Source organism: Aspergillus chevalieri, chromosome 1 (assembly GCF_016861735.1).
Source record: "Aspergillus chevalieri M1 DNA, chromosome 1, nearly complete sequence".
Lineage (NCBI taxonomy): Eukaryota > Fungi > Ascomycota > Eurotiomycetes > Eurotiales > Aspergillaceae > Aspergillus > Aspergillus chevalieri.
Window position 1 is genome coordinate 1,818,494 of NC_057362.1, and position 13,423 is coordinate 1,831,916.

Sequence of the window (13,423 nt, forward strand, 5' to 3'; positions counted from 1 at the left end):
CTAGATTGCTCATAAGCTGCAAAACATAGTGAGGACACGCGTTAGAGCAGGAGCTATCTATGTACTTTGATGACGCGGAAACTTACTCCTGATCGGCTAAACAGAATCAACACTTGGTTCACGCCATACCCTTCTAGTGACGTCTTCAGCAGGTGCAACGGGATCAAGGGGTTTCTAGTCCAGAAGCCTTCAGTTGCGATGAATAATAGCACTGCAGCAAAAAAGGCTGGTACGATAATAGTAAGTCCTGCTGTGGAGTCGTCCGCTGCGCTCAAATTCTGCACAATGAGAAGCAGAAGGATGATATAGCAGAGAGGCTGAAAAGGCCTCCAATATCAGGTTGTGAGATGATAGACCGAGCAGTCCTCTCCTCGTTTGCATTGCCACAATTCTCGGTCGAATCCGATGCAGAGGGAAACCCATACCGTAATACCAATATACAAATGGCCACCAAGGGCATTTGGTTGAGGAAAGACCATCTTTATCCAACAGCCCCGATCAGGAACCCCCCAATTGGAGCACCTAAGCTGCGGCCGGCGACATTAACTGCATTAGCATAGCTTCGGAGAAGGGCTACCTTATCTGCGGGGGCCAAGTCTATGGTTGTCATTGATGTCAGCGAAGTAAGGGAGAGAAGCAGAACAGTAAACAGTTTTACCGGTAATAATGATCGATATCAAAGACACCATTCCACCACCACTAATTCCGGTGAGCACTCGGGCCAAGATCAGCTGTAACAGTGATGTACTGGCCCCACTGCATTTAGACTCGTACGTCAGAGTACGAACCCCAACGATCCCAGGAATGTCAGATCGATTTACATACCATGCAAGGCATCCCACAGCGAAAAGCGCATAAGCACCAAGAAGGACATATTTTCGCCCATATATATCACAAAGCGCCCCGTACTAGCCACAATTATCAGTCCTGACACATCCTCCCCACAACTCATCACACTCACCGCTGGTAGTGACACACAATATCCAAAGTTATAAGCAGCGAGCAGCCACGACCCCTGTGAAAGACGGTGAAACTGCGATGCGATCAGGCTCCACGTGGAAAGGACGATAGATTCGTCCGCGGCTGCGAGGAAGATGCCTGCAAGATACTGTCAGGAATGCTATACTGTGCCCTCCGGTTGTAACATTGTGCTTACCAATGAACGAGTCGTACACAGCGAGTTTGTCGTGTCTGCGTTTGGTGCTATTTTCCGGCTTGCTCTCGCAGCGAGATGGAAGCAAAGGGCTTTCCTCGTCGGAGGCCACTCGACTTACCAGCGAAATGTCAAAATGTTGGCCCATGGATCTTAGAAATGAAAAACTGGGTGGTAGGCTTGAGATATTTCAGCTGATCCCCAGCTAGTATATTCTCGGTGAGATCATACATATTACCAATTGTGAACTGCCACTCCGAACATATTGATTTGATTGGTTGATTTCCAATAATATCATATTGATCATATTCAAACCATCAATACGAAGTGCTCCGGAGTATAACTATATTATTTGTCAGTTATGCAGACAGTCTCTTGTCCTATCAAAACAGTCTGACCCTCGGAAAATCAGCAAGACTCGATCATTTTGGGGTATCAGGAGCTGGAATGCAGGAAAAAGGTCTAATCTTAAGATCTATAGGCTTTATTTTGAGCTCTTGTCGAGCAACATGGTTTCTACGCACTTCCAGGTCTGGCATCCGCTTAAGGGAGAGGCATAGTCTTGATACCACAACGGGCCGCAAAATCATCTAATCTCTACTTTCATAGCCAATTTCCAAACACTATTTACACTATGGTGGTCTTCCTTAGTTTGATCATCACAATCATACCAGAACGCATCTCAGGAAGACGCCATCCTCGCCCCAACAAAATCAACCAAATCAAACAAACTCTTCTTAAAAAACCTCTCCTGCGTCGTCCGATTCACAACCTGCAACCCAAACTGCTGCGTATAATCCCCAAACTCCCAATTATCCGCCCAACTCCACGCCAGAGCACCCATAACATGCACCCCATCCTCATGAATCGCCTTCAGTATCTCCGACATAAACGACAAGTAATAAATACTCCGCGGCGTGTCAAACAGTTGATCCGAGAGCTCTTCTTTCTCATCCTCTTTGTACACCGGGAAGCCAAATTCCGAGACGAGGACGGGCTTGCGGAAGGTGTTCCAGAGGTAGTTTAGGTATTCGCGGAGGTAGGTGGGTGTTATGTAGACGTAGCTGTGCGAGCGGTAGCCGATGTTCCAGCCGTAGATGTTTCTGGTCTCTTGAACGACACAGTAGGGGAAGATGGTGTTGGCGGTGGTGTGGTTTGCTGCGCAGTCTGTGAATGTCTCTGCTGGTTCGGAGACTACGGTTGCTGTGTAGGGGTCGATGCCGAAGAAGTCGGAGGTGTTGTTGATATAGGAGAGCTCGTCTGAGCTGAGGGGTTTGGCACCTGGTAGGGTCTCGAGAACGGAATCGGGGTATTGCTTGCCGAGGAATATGGGGTTGGCGTAGAGTCCCAGTTGGATCTCTTGGAATCGGTTTGCTGCGACGACGTCACTGGAATTCGTGGGATCACGGGGAACGCCAAAGTTGTCATTGAATTTGATTCCCATTTTTCCGGTTGCTTTTAGTTCGTCCTTGTAGAAATGGTACACTTGCGCGTGTGCGTGCACGACATTGTTGGCACCGGTGAAATTGAACGAGTAAAGGAAGGGTTCGTTGAACGTGAACCAAACGGGAACTCTGTCGGCATAGTTGGTGAGCACAATCTTTGCGTAGTTGACGAATGAATCCACAAAGGTCTCGTTCTGGTAGCCTCCATTAGCATTACCGAAATCAGGAGTAGCGGAGAAGTTGTCGCTAGATACGAAGAGCCATGGACTGTCGAAATGGAGAAGCGTCACTGCTGGCTGCATGCCCGCATCGAGGATGGTGTTGATTAAATCGTCATAGTGCTTGATAGCCTGCTCATTCACCGGTGATCCGGGCACGGCGAAGGGCAGAATCCGCGTCCATGGAATTGAGAAACTGTAGTACTTGACACCCATAGCTGCCAGGCGCTCGATATCCTGCTTGTACAAGTAGTAGTTCTCGTTGGTCACATAGTTCTTTGGCTGGTCAACAGTCGCGAGGTTCTCTTGGATGGTAGGGCTGCGACCTTCCAAGCCCACGGCCCCTTCGACCTGCGCAGCACTCCCGGCAACACCGAAAATGAAATCGTCTGGGAAGTTGTAGCAGTCCGTAGGCTCGAAGTAGTCCCTTGGCGGAAGGACTAGCTCGCTGCTTGGAACTGGCGTGGGGCTGACCGTCGTCGAATATATCCCAGTGGTCGTGTAGTTCTTTATATCAGCCAGCTTCCATAGCGAAGACCATGCGGCTTCTCCGTAAGGTTCGTCTGTGTCGGTAGCGGTAATCTCCGTTTGGCCAGGCAGCCAGTTACCCCATGTTGTGGTCGCGGGGGTTGTAGTGAGGTGCTTGACGGCTTCGGAGTATGGTGCTGCATACGTTTTGGTGGTTGTCGGCGCGGGTACCGAGGTGGCATATCTATAGTGAATCAGCTACCTGTAGGCTTTCTAGAGGTGTAATTGAGAGTTAATAATAGAGGACTTACCGAACAGTCTCATTCAACGTATAAGAGAACGGACGAAAGTAATACTCAGGTGATGCAGCCGCCTGCGTACATTGCGGACGCTCGGTATAGCCAGTAGTTGTAAGATACAACTGCTGCGCTTCTGTGAGCGCCACTAACGCACTACCATATAACAGGGCTCCTCGCATCGTGCAGGATTTTGCAGATATGATGTATTGCGATGTCTCCGATGTCCTTACTCATAACCGGGGGATAGTGCATCCTTTTATACCCGGACTTCCCAAGACCATATTATGAGCGACTTGAGCACTACTCGTCTTGGCGCCTGGCCAATAATTATCTTCGACATGAATTAATACAGGTCAATGAACCCGTGAGCCATTTCATGGTTCGGTACATGCCGTCATTTTCGGAAATTTTACCAAGACGCACCCCGCAACCCCAGAATTCCGGAGTTTATCCGAGGGCTCACTCCCCAGACTATGCCGAACATGGAGCAGACCGGCCGGAATATATATTCCATTGCGGGCGTCGTTGAACAAAGGCAGCTGCTTTCAGTAATCTTAACGTTGCGGATGCGAAAACGGGATATTATATTGGCATGTGTGGCAGTCTGGCAATTTTGTATTTCCCAATTAGATTGCCAATACCCCGTCCATTGATATATTCAAGGTACTGTGTGGCCTTGGCTTCTATGTCGCCGTGTAGTGATCTAGTGATCTCGAAAAAGGCTCACTTCAGCACTCCCGAGTGGTACGTTGCTTGGCCTGAACTACAACATTACCACGCTTGGTCCCAATTGGACTGGTTCAGAATATCAAAGAACCCATAATCAATTGGAAGGGATTCCATAGGCACCGAAAGCTCGAACTGACTAGCCAGTGCGCTTCCGAAATTCACATGCTGATCTGGTTCGATGCCATCGAAACTGATATCTGGCAGTTCGGATCCTAGATCTAGATCTAGTGGGAACTCGGGCTCATTGCCATCACGCTGAATATTGCTTTCTCCTCCTGCGGGAGAAAGTATTTCGTTCGGAATTGCCGAGCGACAGAGTTTCCGAAGATTATGTCCAATGAGTCGGGCAGGATGCCATGTATTGGCGAGTTCGTCGAGGACAGTCAGGCAAAGGCTTATTTTGTTCTTGTGCGAGGGCAGATTCAGGTTTTCGGTTTCATCAAGCAAAACTAAAGCCGCTGATAACGTGCAATGTGTCGCTGAAATAGGACTGAGGCGGAAACCGCCGAAGACTTGTCGGTATCTCTGAGCTACCACACAGATCGCGCGAGCTGATTCGCGGCATATCCGGAGCGCTAGGTCGGCCGTCTTGTGATATGTCTGATTCTTGCTCGGATGTGAATTTACTCTCATGATAAACGGTTTTGCGAGGAGGATTCTTGCTGTGTGGTAAACCATGTGGAGGGTGTATGCCTGGGGGATCTCATTTGGACGGTCGACTCTGAGTTCCGTGGGAAGATCGTAGAACCATGTTCTCAGGTCTAGCAGGCAGGATTCCAGGAATTCTGGACGTTGGTTCTCTTTCAGGAGGGGTTTGGGGGCCCATCTGGGTTTATTAGTCAACGGCAGGGGTCATAATGCTGGGTTGTACCATACAGTGAGAGCATAATCCTTTCTTGTATCCGGCATATGCTAACCATCGCTCTTTGCAGTGGTCTGAATGCTTTTCGGCCCAGACTGTCTGTATCGGATACTTCGTCGTCATCGGGCATTTTGACGGCTCCTTGCGAATCCTATACAGGTCAGAATCATCGGTATTCAGGAGATGCTCGAGATACACGCACCAGCATAGAGCAAATCCTTCCCGTATAGCTAGAAGCCCACTTATCATGACAGTATAACGTCCAATAAATCTGTCTTCTCAGCTGGATTTCTCGGTGCGACATCATATTCGTCTCTTCAAACCCAGCCGGATCCAAATTCAGCCCCATATCAAGACATAATCGATCCGCCATCCCAAGATACAGCCAACATGCGGCGTCAGCACCAATTGCCTGCTTCCATTAGCATAATTGAAAGTGCACCTCGATAAAGGACGACGTACGACATAGAATATGCCGATAATAGCTAGCGCTTGAATAGTCGTCAGACTAGGCTTCTCCATTTCATCATGAAGACGGCGCTTTGCCTGTTCAAGGAAGAATTTTCCTGCTGTGTTGGGATCATCTGGATCTGATCGGATGTCCATGCGGTCTGAATACCGCGAACCAACAGCAAGAATGGCAACGTGTAGCAGTGAGCTCCAATATCGTCCGCAACGATACATGCTCTGACGAAAGAGGTCTTCGTCGACGACTGCAAACCATGGCTGCTCCCATTTGAAATACAGACTGATCAGGTGCTCTTGTATGGGTCTTGAGAATCCAACGTCATCCAGGCCAGTAATGATAGGATCAAGACATGTTATTCCAGAGATCTTGCCGTGTTCAGAAGTATCACGAGCATCAGAAGAACCCTGAAATTCGAGCCTTCCGCTTGTCGGTCCAAAATACCGCAATTCGCCGTCTTTATCGAAATTAAGCGACTCGTCGAGTGCGAGTTTGCCTTTGACACCTTCAGCAAGTTCATCTATCGCAGTATCATCACCCCCTTTCTTCGCGTTTGCCGCAGCGTCCAAAGTCTTTCTGGAAATTGGCTGTTCCCGTTCACGCGGGTCAATACCATGCCGCTCCAGGAGCAGCTCCAACGACTCGATCCTCTGCCGTAGCGAAAGGACATATGTCTTCGACGCTGGCCTCCTACCATCCTCTACAACTGAATATTGACATGAGACCCCCCCTTGAAGGCATCTAGAGCAGGATGGCTTTTTGCCGTCGCACTGAAATGCATTAGTAATCTATAGTGAAATGTGCGGTAAATGACGTACTTTGGCGCGACGACGGCGGCATTCTTCACACGCTCTAGTGGTGTATTTTCCACGCTGTTTATTTGTATTTGAATGATCTGGGGGCATGGTGATGTTTGGTCTGTGATGTTTGCAGATTGAAGGTTGAATGAGGGGGATACTGCGGGAAAGATCTTATCTTGGCGGCATCTCCACAGCTCCAGAATAGGCAATCTTAGAGATTGATATGCATAGGACCAGTTATGTACAAAATGTGTGAAGCTATTATTTAGAAGCTTCTTCGCATGTATAAGAAGACTTATCCCGACTATTCCCCCCCTTATACACCGACACCAGCGGATACGGACACAACTCCCGACTTCTCGAACCATCCTCTGTCTCCCCCAGCAATGTCTCTGGCGCAATGCCCTTTTCCACCCAGTTGACGAGCGATTCCAATGGATCAACCGGGATAGCGCCATCACCCCCCTTGCAATGCTGCACACCCGGGGCCAGGAAGAGGCGATAGAAGTCACGAACCGAGGGATCCAAGCTTTCCACTTCCTTGTAGTACTTCTCCGTGCCCTTGGGGAAAATTAGTTGATCTGCTAAGCCGTGCCAGGTCACCAGCTTGCCACCGACTTGTTTGAAGGCGGATAGGTCGGGATTGTTCGTTCCGATGATCGGGTCGTACTTCTTGTGGGAGTATTCGAAGATCCGTTGGTATTGCTCGTGGCTCATTTGGGTCAGGTCCGCGGATGGGTTCTCCAGGATGAATTGACCAATCCAATCTGATGAGATGGAGAACGGTGCGCCTGTGCAGTTAGACGGCGTCGAGCATGTCGTTATGGCCAACCCTCCTGACAGCGGCGCGCCTTTCTCGAGACCGTACCACAAGGACGAGCCATTGGTAGAACGCATACCATCCCAGATTTTCTGAACCACAAGTGCATCGTTCCGAGTAATCGTCACTTTCTGTCCACTGCAATTGACCTTCTGATTGACCGTGGTTGATGCGTTGAACTGACAACGGCTCGGTTCTGAGATAACAGCATCTTTCACTCCATCGTTGCCATCGCACGCTTCGACGGCAGCAGCAGTAATCGCATCAATGACACACGGGGGAGGATGTGTGTTCATCTGGTTCATCACGAACTGCGGCCAGTACTCCGCGACAATGAACTCAGGCCAATTAATCGCAGGGGCATTCGCCAGAATTCCATCATATGCCGTAGGATACCGCTGCGCGAGCATAAGACCCTGTCTTCCACCTGTGGAACATCCATTCCAGTACGAGTGACGCGGACCGTGTCCATAAAAGTCGCGTGTAACATCCTTAGCCACAACCGCCGCATCATTCAAGGCAACAGACGCGAAGTCCTTAAGAAGCGACATGTTGACCTTTCCAGATTCGTCGAGCGACCAAGAATCCGAGCTCGCGGAATTCAACTTATGTCCCGCATCTGTTCCAACGACTGCGTAGCCTCCAGCCACGGCTTTTTCTAGAACGTCCACACTGTCTAGAGCTGAGAAGCCACCGCCACCTGCACCTTGGAGTCGCTGGTTCCAGTTGGATGACGGAAGCCAGACATTGACGTGAATGGTGTCGTTCAAACCGGGATGGGTGTAGGTAACGGTCACATTGCAGAACTTCAGGGTTGAATTTTGATAATTATAGTCGTTGACTGGGGTCGCGGATAGGTCCAGGACTTGGCCATGAGGGATAGAGAGGTTTTTGATACTAGAGGTCGAACAGTCACTAGCGTGAGTGCCGGAAGCAAACCACAGACCAGCCGCGGAGGCAGTGGCCATGGACCAAAGATTCTGGGGTACCATCATGATCCTGAATGACAGTCTAGGGGAGTGGAATCCAGTGACGAGAGACAACTTTAAATATGCCTATCTATGACGATTTATAATCTCCGAATCTCAAAACTTTATTCTGTGTATCGGATAGGGAGGGCACCTATCGCTCCCAGGCAACATAATATGCAGGAGTAGCCTAGACTACCGGTGTCCAGTGGTGTTTATTGATTATTCGTCTCAAGCTTCATTTAACAGGCTGTTCTCTGAGCGTCTGGGGCTTGCAGTTCGGTATGCAAGTACCGAGTCTTGCAGCCGGGGTCACGAATCCGGATATTAAACTCATCGGGGCTAACGGGTTACCAATTCATTGTGCTTGCTAGAGGAAACGATACAAGAGGAGGAAAGAAGAATAGAGTAGCGAAGATGACTTTTGTCGTAGTTCTGGAGCGAAAAGTCAGCTCGCGCGATGATTTGAACCGCGTTCGCTGACCCTTTCAGTACATTTGGCCGTCGTCGCAGTGCATTCATTTGGCGATCCCTGTCATGTTATACTACCTAGCATATGAAGCTGCGCCATCTCAGTTATCTTTTTTCATAACTGTTTTGGGCCTCCTTCAGAAATCCAATGTCGGATATATATCGCAGAGTAATGTGAACACCAGTGCGGGTGCATCTCAAACTTCCTAACACTTAGCGCCTCCAGCATAGTTGGCCTCCCATGCCATTCCACCACACAGCCGTCGTACTGACCAGGATTACAGGTGACCAAGTAAAACGCTCTCGACCGAGCGCCGTTGACGTTCACTCCCTGTCCTACCACAGGACACAACCCAAGCCATTGACTCGCCTAACCTCCCATTCCCAGTCACAACTGAGTACGGCCTTCTGGCCGCCGTTGCAGCGAACCAAAAAGAAGTTTGATTGACCTATATCGACGGGGCGTTGATAGTCATCTGACGTCTGAGTCGTGGCGGGGTGCGGGGACCGGGCGACGAGAAATGTACACATCTCTCGAACGCTTGAGACGATGTTATACGCGGTGCAGAAATAATTTTGGTCAATATGCAAAGGGAGTTACCAATTGGAACACCGGGATTCCTGTCCCTCTCGGACGATAGGAGCAAAATGTCATTGTAGAATTGTAGAATTTTCTGCCCCTCCTGTGCTGGGCGGGGTCGTACATTTGATTTTCATTCAGCTCAGTTCAGCTGGCTACGTGGAAATTGTGCCGAGGGGTAGGGTATATAAAATCCCAACCAGTGCGTTGTGCTTTCTATTCCCTCGCACACAAAAAGACTCAATTTCACTATCCCACGATATTGGTTATAGCCCCCAATACACAATGACAACAACAATCCCCTCCCGCAACCGCATCGAGCCGGGCTCCTTCAATGTACCCGTGGGTAAATTCCCCACAACCAGCCAATCGCTCTCCGTCGACCCAAACGAAATAGCCTCCGACATCCTCCACCGGTTCAACACGCTCCTCTCCAAGAAGGATTACGTCGGCGTCGCCAACCTCTTCCTCGAAGACGGCTACTGGCGCGACCACCTCTGCCTGTCCTGGGACTTCCGCACCGTCAACGGCAGAGAGAAGATCGCCGATTTCATCCAGGGATCTAAACTTACCCAGATCGATATCGATCGGTCTTCGGCTTTTCGCGCGCCGAAGATCGGTCCGATCGATGCGTTTGGTGATGTGATCGGGATTGAGTTCTTCACGAATGTTTCGACAGAGGTCGGACGGGGTCAGGGTATTACGCGGTTGGTTGAGAAGGATGGGGAGTGGAAGATTTTTATCGTTTTTACGTCGTTACAGGAGTTGAAGGGTCACGAGGAGGGATTGCATGAGCGTCGACCTAAGGGTGTCGAGCATGGACAGCATCTGGAGAGTAAGAACTGGAAGGATAGACGGACTGCAGACTTGAACTATGAAGACAAGGAGCCAGCTGTCGTTATCATCGGTGTGTCCCGTTTCTAGTATTTCGGAAAATCAATTGCTAACGAAACTAGGGGCCGGCCAAGCTGGACTGACAGCAGCCGCCCGACTCAAAATGCTCAACGTCGACACCCTCGTCATCGACAAAGAAGACAGCGTCGGCGACGCCTGGCGCAGACGATACTACCAGCTCGTCCTCCACGACCCAGTCTGGTACGACCACATGCCCTACATCCCCTTCCCAGCGCACTGGCCCGTCTTCACGCCCAAGGACAAACTCGCCGAGTTCTTCGAATGTTACGTGAAAATGCTCGAATTGAACGTCTGGACCACCACCACCATGACTTCCTCCTCCTGGAGCGACGAGAAGAAGCAATGGACCCTCACCCTTCAGCGCCAAAAGGCAGACGGCACCGTGGAAACCCGCACCTTGCACCCCCGCCACGTCATCCAAGCCACCGGCCACTCGGGCAAGAAGAGCCAGCCCACCTTCAAGGGACAAGGGAGCTTCCAGGGAGACCGCCTCTGCCACAGCTCTGAATTCCCCGGCGCGAACCCAGAGTCTAAAGGCAAGAAAGCAGTCGTAATCGGATCCTGCAACTCGGGCCACGACATTGCGCAGGACTTCTACGAAAAGGGTTACGACATTACCATGGTCCAGCGCAGCACCACGTGCGTGATATCCTCCGACGCCCTCGGCGAAATCGCCATGAAGGGCCTATACGATGAAGGCGGACCGCAAACCGAAGAAGCAGATCTGTACTTCTGGAGTTTCCCGTCCACTCTCTTCAAAGCACAGCAGGTCAAGGTCACCCAGCTCGAGAACAAATACGACGCGTCCATGTTGGAGGGTCTCGAGAAGGCTGGCTTCAAGGTCGATCGCGGTCCCGACGACGCGGGTCTCCTGCTTAAATACTTCCAGCGCGGCGGCGGTTATTACATCGACGTCGGCGCTTCGCAGATGATCGCCGACGGCAAGATCAAGATCAAGCAGGGACAGGAAATCACCGAGATCCTACCCCGGGGATTGCGCTTTGCCGACGGCACGGAATTAGAAGCAGACGAGATCATCTTCGCGACTGGGTACCAGAACATGCGGACACAGGCGCGGACTATCTTCGGCGACGAGGTTGCGGACCGCATCGGTGATATCTGGGGCTTTGACGAGGAGGGTGAAATGAGGACTGTTTGGCGACGGACGGGACACCCGGGATTCTGGTTCATGGGTGGTAATCTGGCGCTGTGTCGGTATTATTCGCGGTTGTTGGCGTTGCAGATTAAGAGTATTGAGGAGGGTTTGTCTGCTTAGGAGTATCCAGCATAGTAAACCAGAAATGGATGAATTGATATCATAGTGTCAATCGTATCACGAGGTATTGATCCAGCCTTCCTGACCGGTGACCCAAACCCCCGATGTCAGAATCAGGGTACATAACCTCGCATCTAGTTCCTCGTTCGTCCCCGACCCAGACTCCGAAATAAGCCCATCCCGAAGATACTCCCTGGCCCCCCGACTCCACGAGTTCACCTCAATGCTCGTCCTGCTCATCTTCGCAACCCTCACCCGTCGAGAATCCGCAGTCCTCAACACAAACTTCTCCCCCTGCCCACCATCTTTCTCCCACTCAAGCACCTTATCCCGAAACGACACCCGATAAACTCCGTCCCCCGAATTGCTCCCCTCCCACCCAACCCCATCCTCGAAATAAATTATCCTCCTCCCCTCATCCTGCGCATCCCTCCCCACAACACCCACAACCCTCCGTTCTACCTCCCCCTCCCCCTTACCATCCCCGCCCCCCTCCAAGTTGGCCCGCAAATGCAAAAACCCCTCACACTGCGTAACATAAACATCCCCAGCGCCCAACTTCGGCACCTTTTTCGCAACCCGTGTGTTGAACATCGACGGCTGCCAGACTTCCAGGATTGGGATGTGCCGGCGCTTATTCGATGTTGTTGAGAGTTGCTGGATCTGGAGGAGAAGGTTTGGGGTGAAGCGGCGGAGGCAGGTAGGCGCTTTTTGGGGCGGGGGGTAGGCGATTGGGAAGGTTTGTTTTGTTCTCCCTTGGGGGCGTTGGTGGTGGGTTGAGGTTGTTGTGGAGGAGACGTTGGAGGAGGAGCTGTTGCTGTTAATTCTGGTTCTTTCTTTGGAGGGGAATAGGGGCGGGAGGTTGGCGTACTGCGTGCTGGTCCCTGAGCTGTAGATGCTTGATGACGTTGATTGCATTTTCGTATTTTCAAGTGTCTGCCCGATATACAAATATCGTACACTCTGCTCTCTGAATGATAATCCCAGGAGCAGTAAGATAGGGGAGGGGCACTATATAGATCCTCCTCAGCCCTGCGCGGACCCGTCAGCTCGTATTCGTATGCCACAATAGCCTTAAGAGAAAAGTGGAGCAAACGGCTTTTTTTTGTCCGCGGTTTGATTGCCGTTTCTATTTTTGTGCTTTGGTTCGGGAGACTACTGTTAAGATTGACTTCCGTTCGTATTTTAATTATCCTCGTGGTTTGGCTATACGAGTACGAGTGCGTTCGTTTTACTTTTTATGTTTGGTTATACGCAGATATCTTGGATCTGAAACCCATGTATCGCCCGGCTAAGGGCTCCGGTCGGATGAATGGAGTTGGTTTGCTTGGAGTAAGTGGGAATTGAAGAATTCTGCGCGATGGTTGTATGATGCCTGATTACCTCATTTAGCATCGCTTCGCATTGCCTTGCACTGCATCGCATCGGGTAGATACGAAAGACATTCTGCCGGCCAATAAAACGTCTTATACTATGCTCTTTCAAAAACGCAGTCCACACCAACACATCCGTTGCAGTAGTCCACCCGTATTCGTTTCCCTGGCCGAACCGTGCACACCACTCCGCCATCATCGCAGTGTCTACGACGAGATCGTCGACCACTCCGGTGATCAATAGTGTCGAGGATGTATCGGAGGTCTAGAGCGATGTGTCTGATCTGGGCGATGACCTGCTCGTCGCGATAGTCGAGGATTTCGTGGGTGTCTAGGGAGCGAGCGAGATCGGGTGATGTCCAGACATCCGCTGGAGAATAGGGCAAGCATTGAAGTCGCGGAGCTGCCAGTTGGAATCTTGGAGCATTCTGCCTCCACTGCGTTAGCGAGCGAGGAGTGCGCTGCAGCGAAAATAATGACCACCTGTCGATATTAATGCTTCCGCTTCGAAGCAGCAGGACCAGGTTTGAAACCACCGTACCGACCAAAACGCATCCTAAGACACTCCCGTCTCCGATTG

General features: G+C 50.8%; 5 protein-coding genes across 5 annotated transcripts; 1 reads left to right on the forward strand and 4 right to left on the reverse strand.

Moving 5' to 3' along the window:
* Positions 1-1,835: 1,835 nt before the first annotated feature.
* ACHE_10651A (glycoside hydrolase family 1 protein) lies at positions 1,836-3,762 on the reverse strand (the record flags this gene model as incomplete). Its single annotated transcript, XM_043281642.1, has 2 exons — positions 1,836-3,528; positions 3,596-3,762. 2 exons carry the CDS (start codon positions 3,760-3,762, stop codon positions 1,836-1,838), a joined length of 1,860 nt encoding a protein of 619 aa, XP_043131771.1.
* Positions 3,763-4,354: 592 nt separating this feature from the next.
* On the reverse strand, positions 4,355-6,545 carry ACHE_10652A (Zn(II)2Cys6 transcription factor; the record flags this gene model as incomplete). Its single annotated transcript, XM_043281653.1, has 5 exons — positions 4,355-5,138; positions 5,189-5,325; positions 5,377-5,586; positions 5,637-6,410; positions 6,459-6,545. 5 exons carry the CDS (start codon positions 6,543-6,545, stop codon positions 4,355-4,357), a joined length of 1,992 nt encoding a protein of 663 aa, XP_043131772.1.
* Positions 6,546-6,701: 156 nt separating this feature from the next.
* Positions 6,702-8,255, reverse strand: ACHE_10653A (uncharacterized protein; the record flags this gene model as incomplete). Its single annotated transcript, XM_043281664.1, has 1 exon — positions 6,702-8,255. The coding sequence occupies one exon, from the start codon at positions 8,253-8,255 to the stop codon at positions 6,702-6,704; it is 1,554 nt and encodes a 517-aa protein (XP_043131773.1).
* A 1,309-nt stretch (positions 8,256-9,564) lies between these two features.
* ACHE_10654S (uncharacterized protein) lies at positions 9,565-11,470 on the forward strand (the record flags this gene model as incomplete). The annotated part of the gene is made up of 2 exons (XM_043281675.1): positions 9,565-10,186; positions 10,236-11,470. The coding sequence occupies 2 exons, from the start codon at positions 9,565-9,567 to the stop codon at positions 11,468-11,470; spliced, it is 1,857 nt and encodes a 618-aa protein (XP_043131774.1).
* A 57-nt stretch (positions 11,471-11,527) lies between these two features.
* ACHE_10655A (uncharacterized protein) lies at positions 11,528-12,388 on the reverse strand (the record flags this gene model as incomplete). The annotated part of the gene is made up of 2 exons (XM_043281686.1): positions 11,528-12,281; positions 12,342-12,388. The coding sequence occupies 2 exons, from the start codon at positions 12,386-12,388 to the stop codon at positions 11,528-11,530; spliced, it is 801 nt and encodes a 266-aa protein (XP_043131775.1).
* Between the last annotated feature and the right edge of the window lie 1,035 nt (positions 12,389-13,423).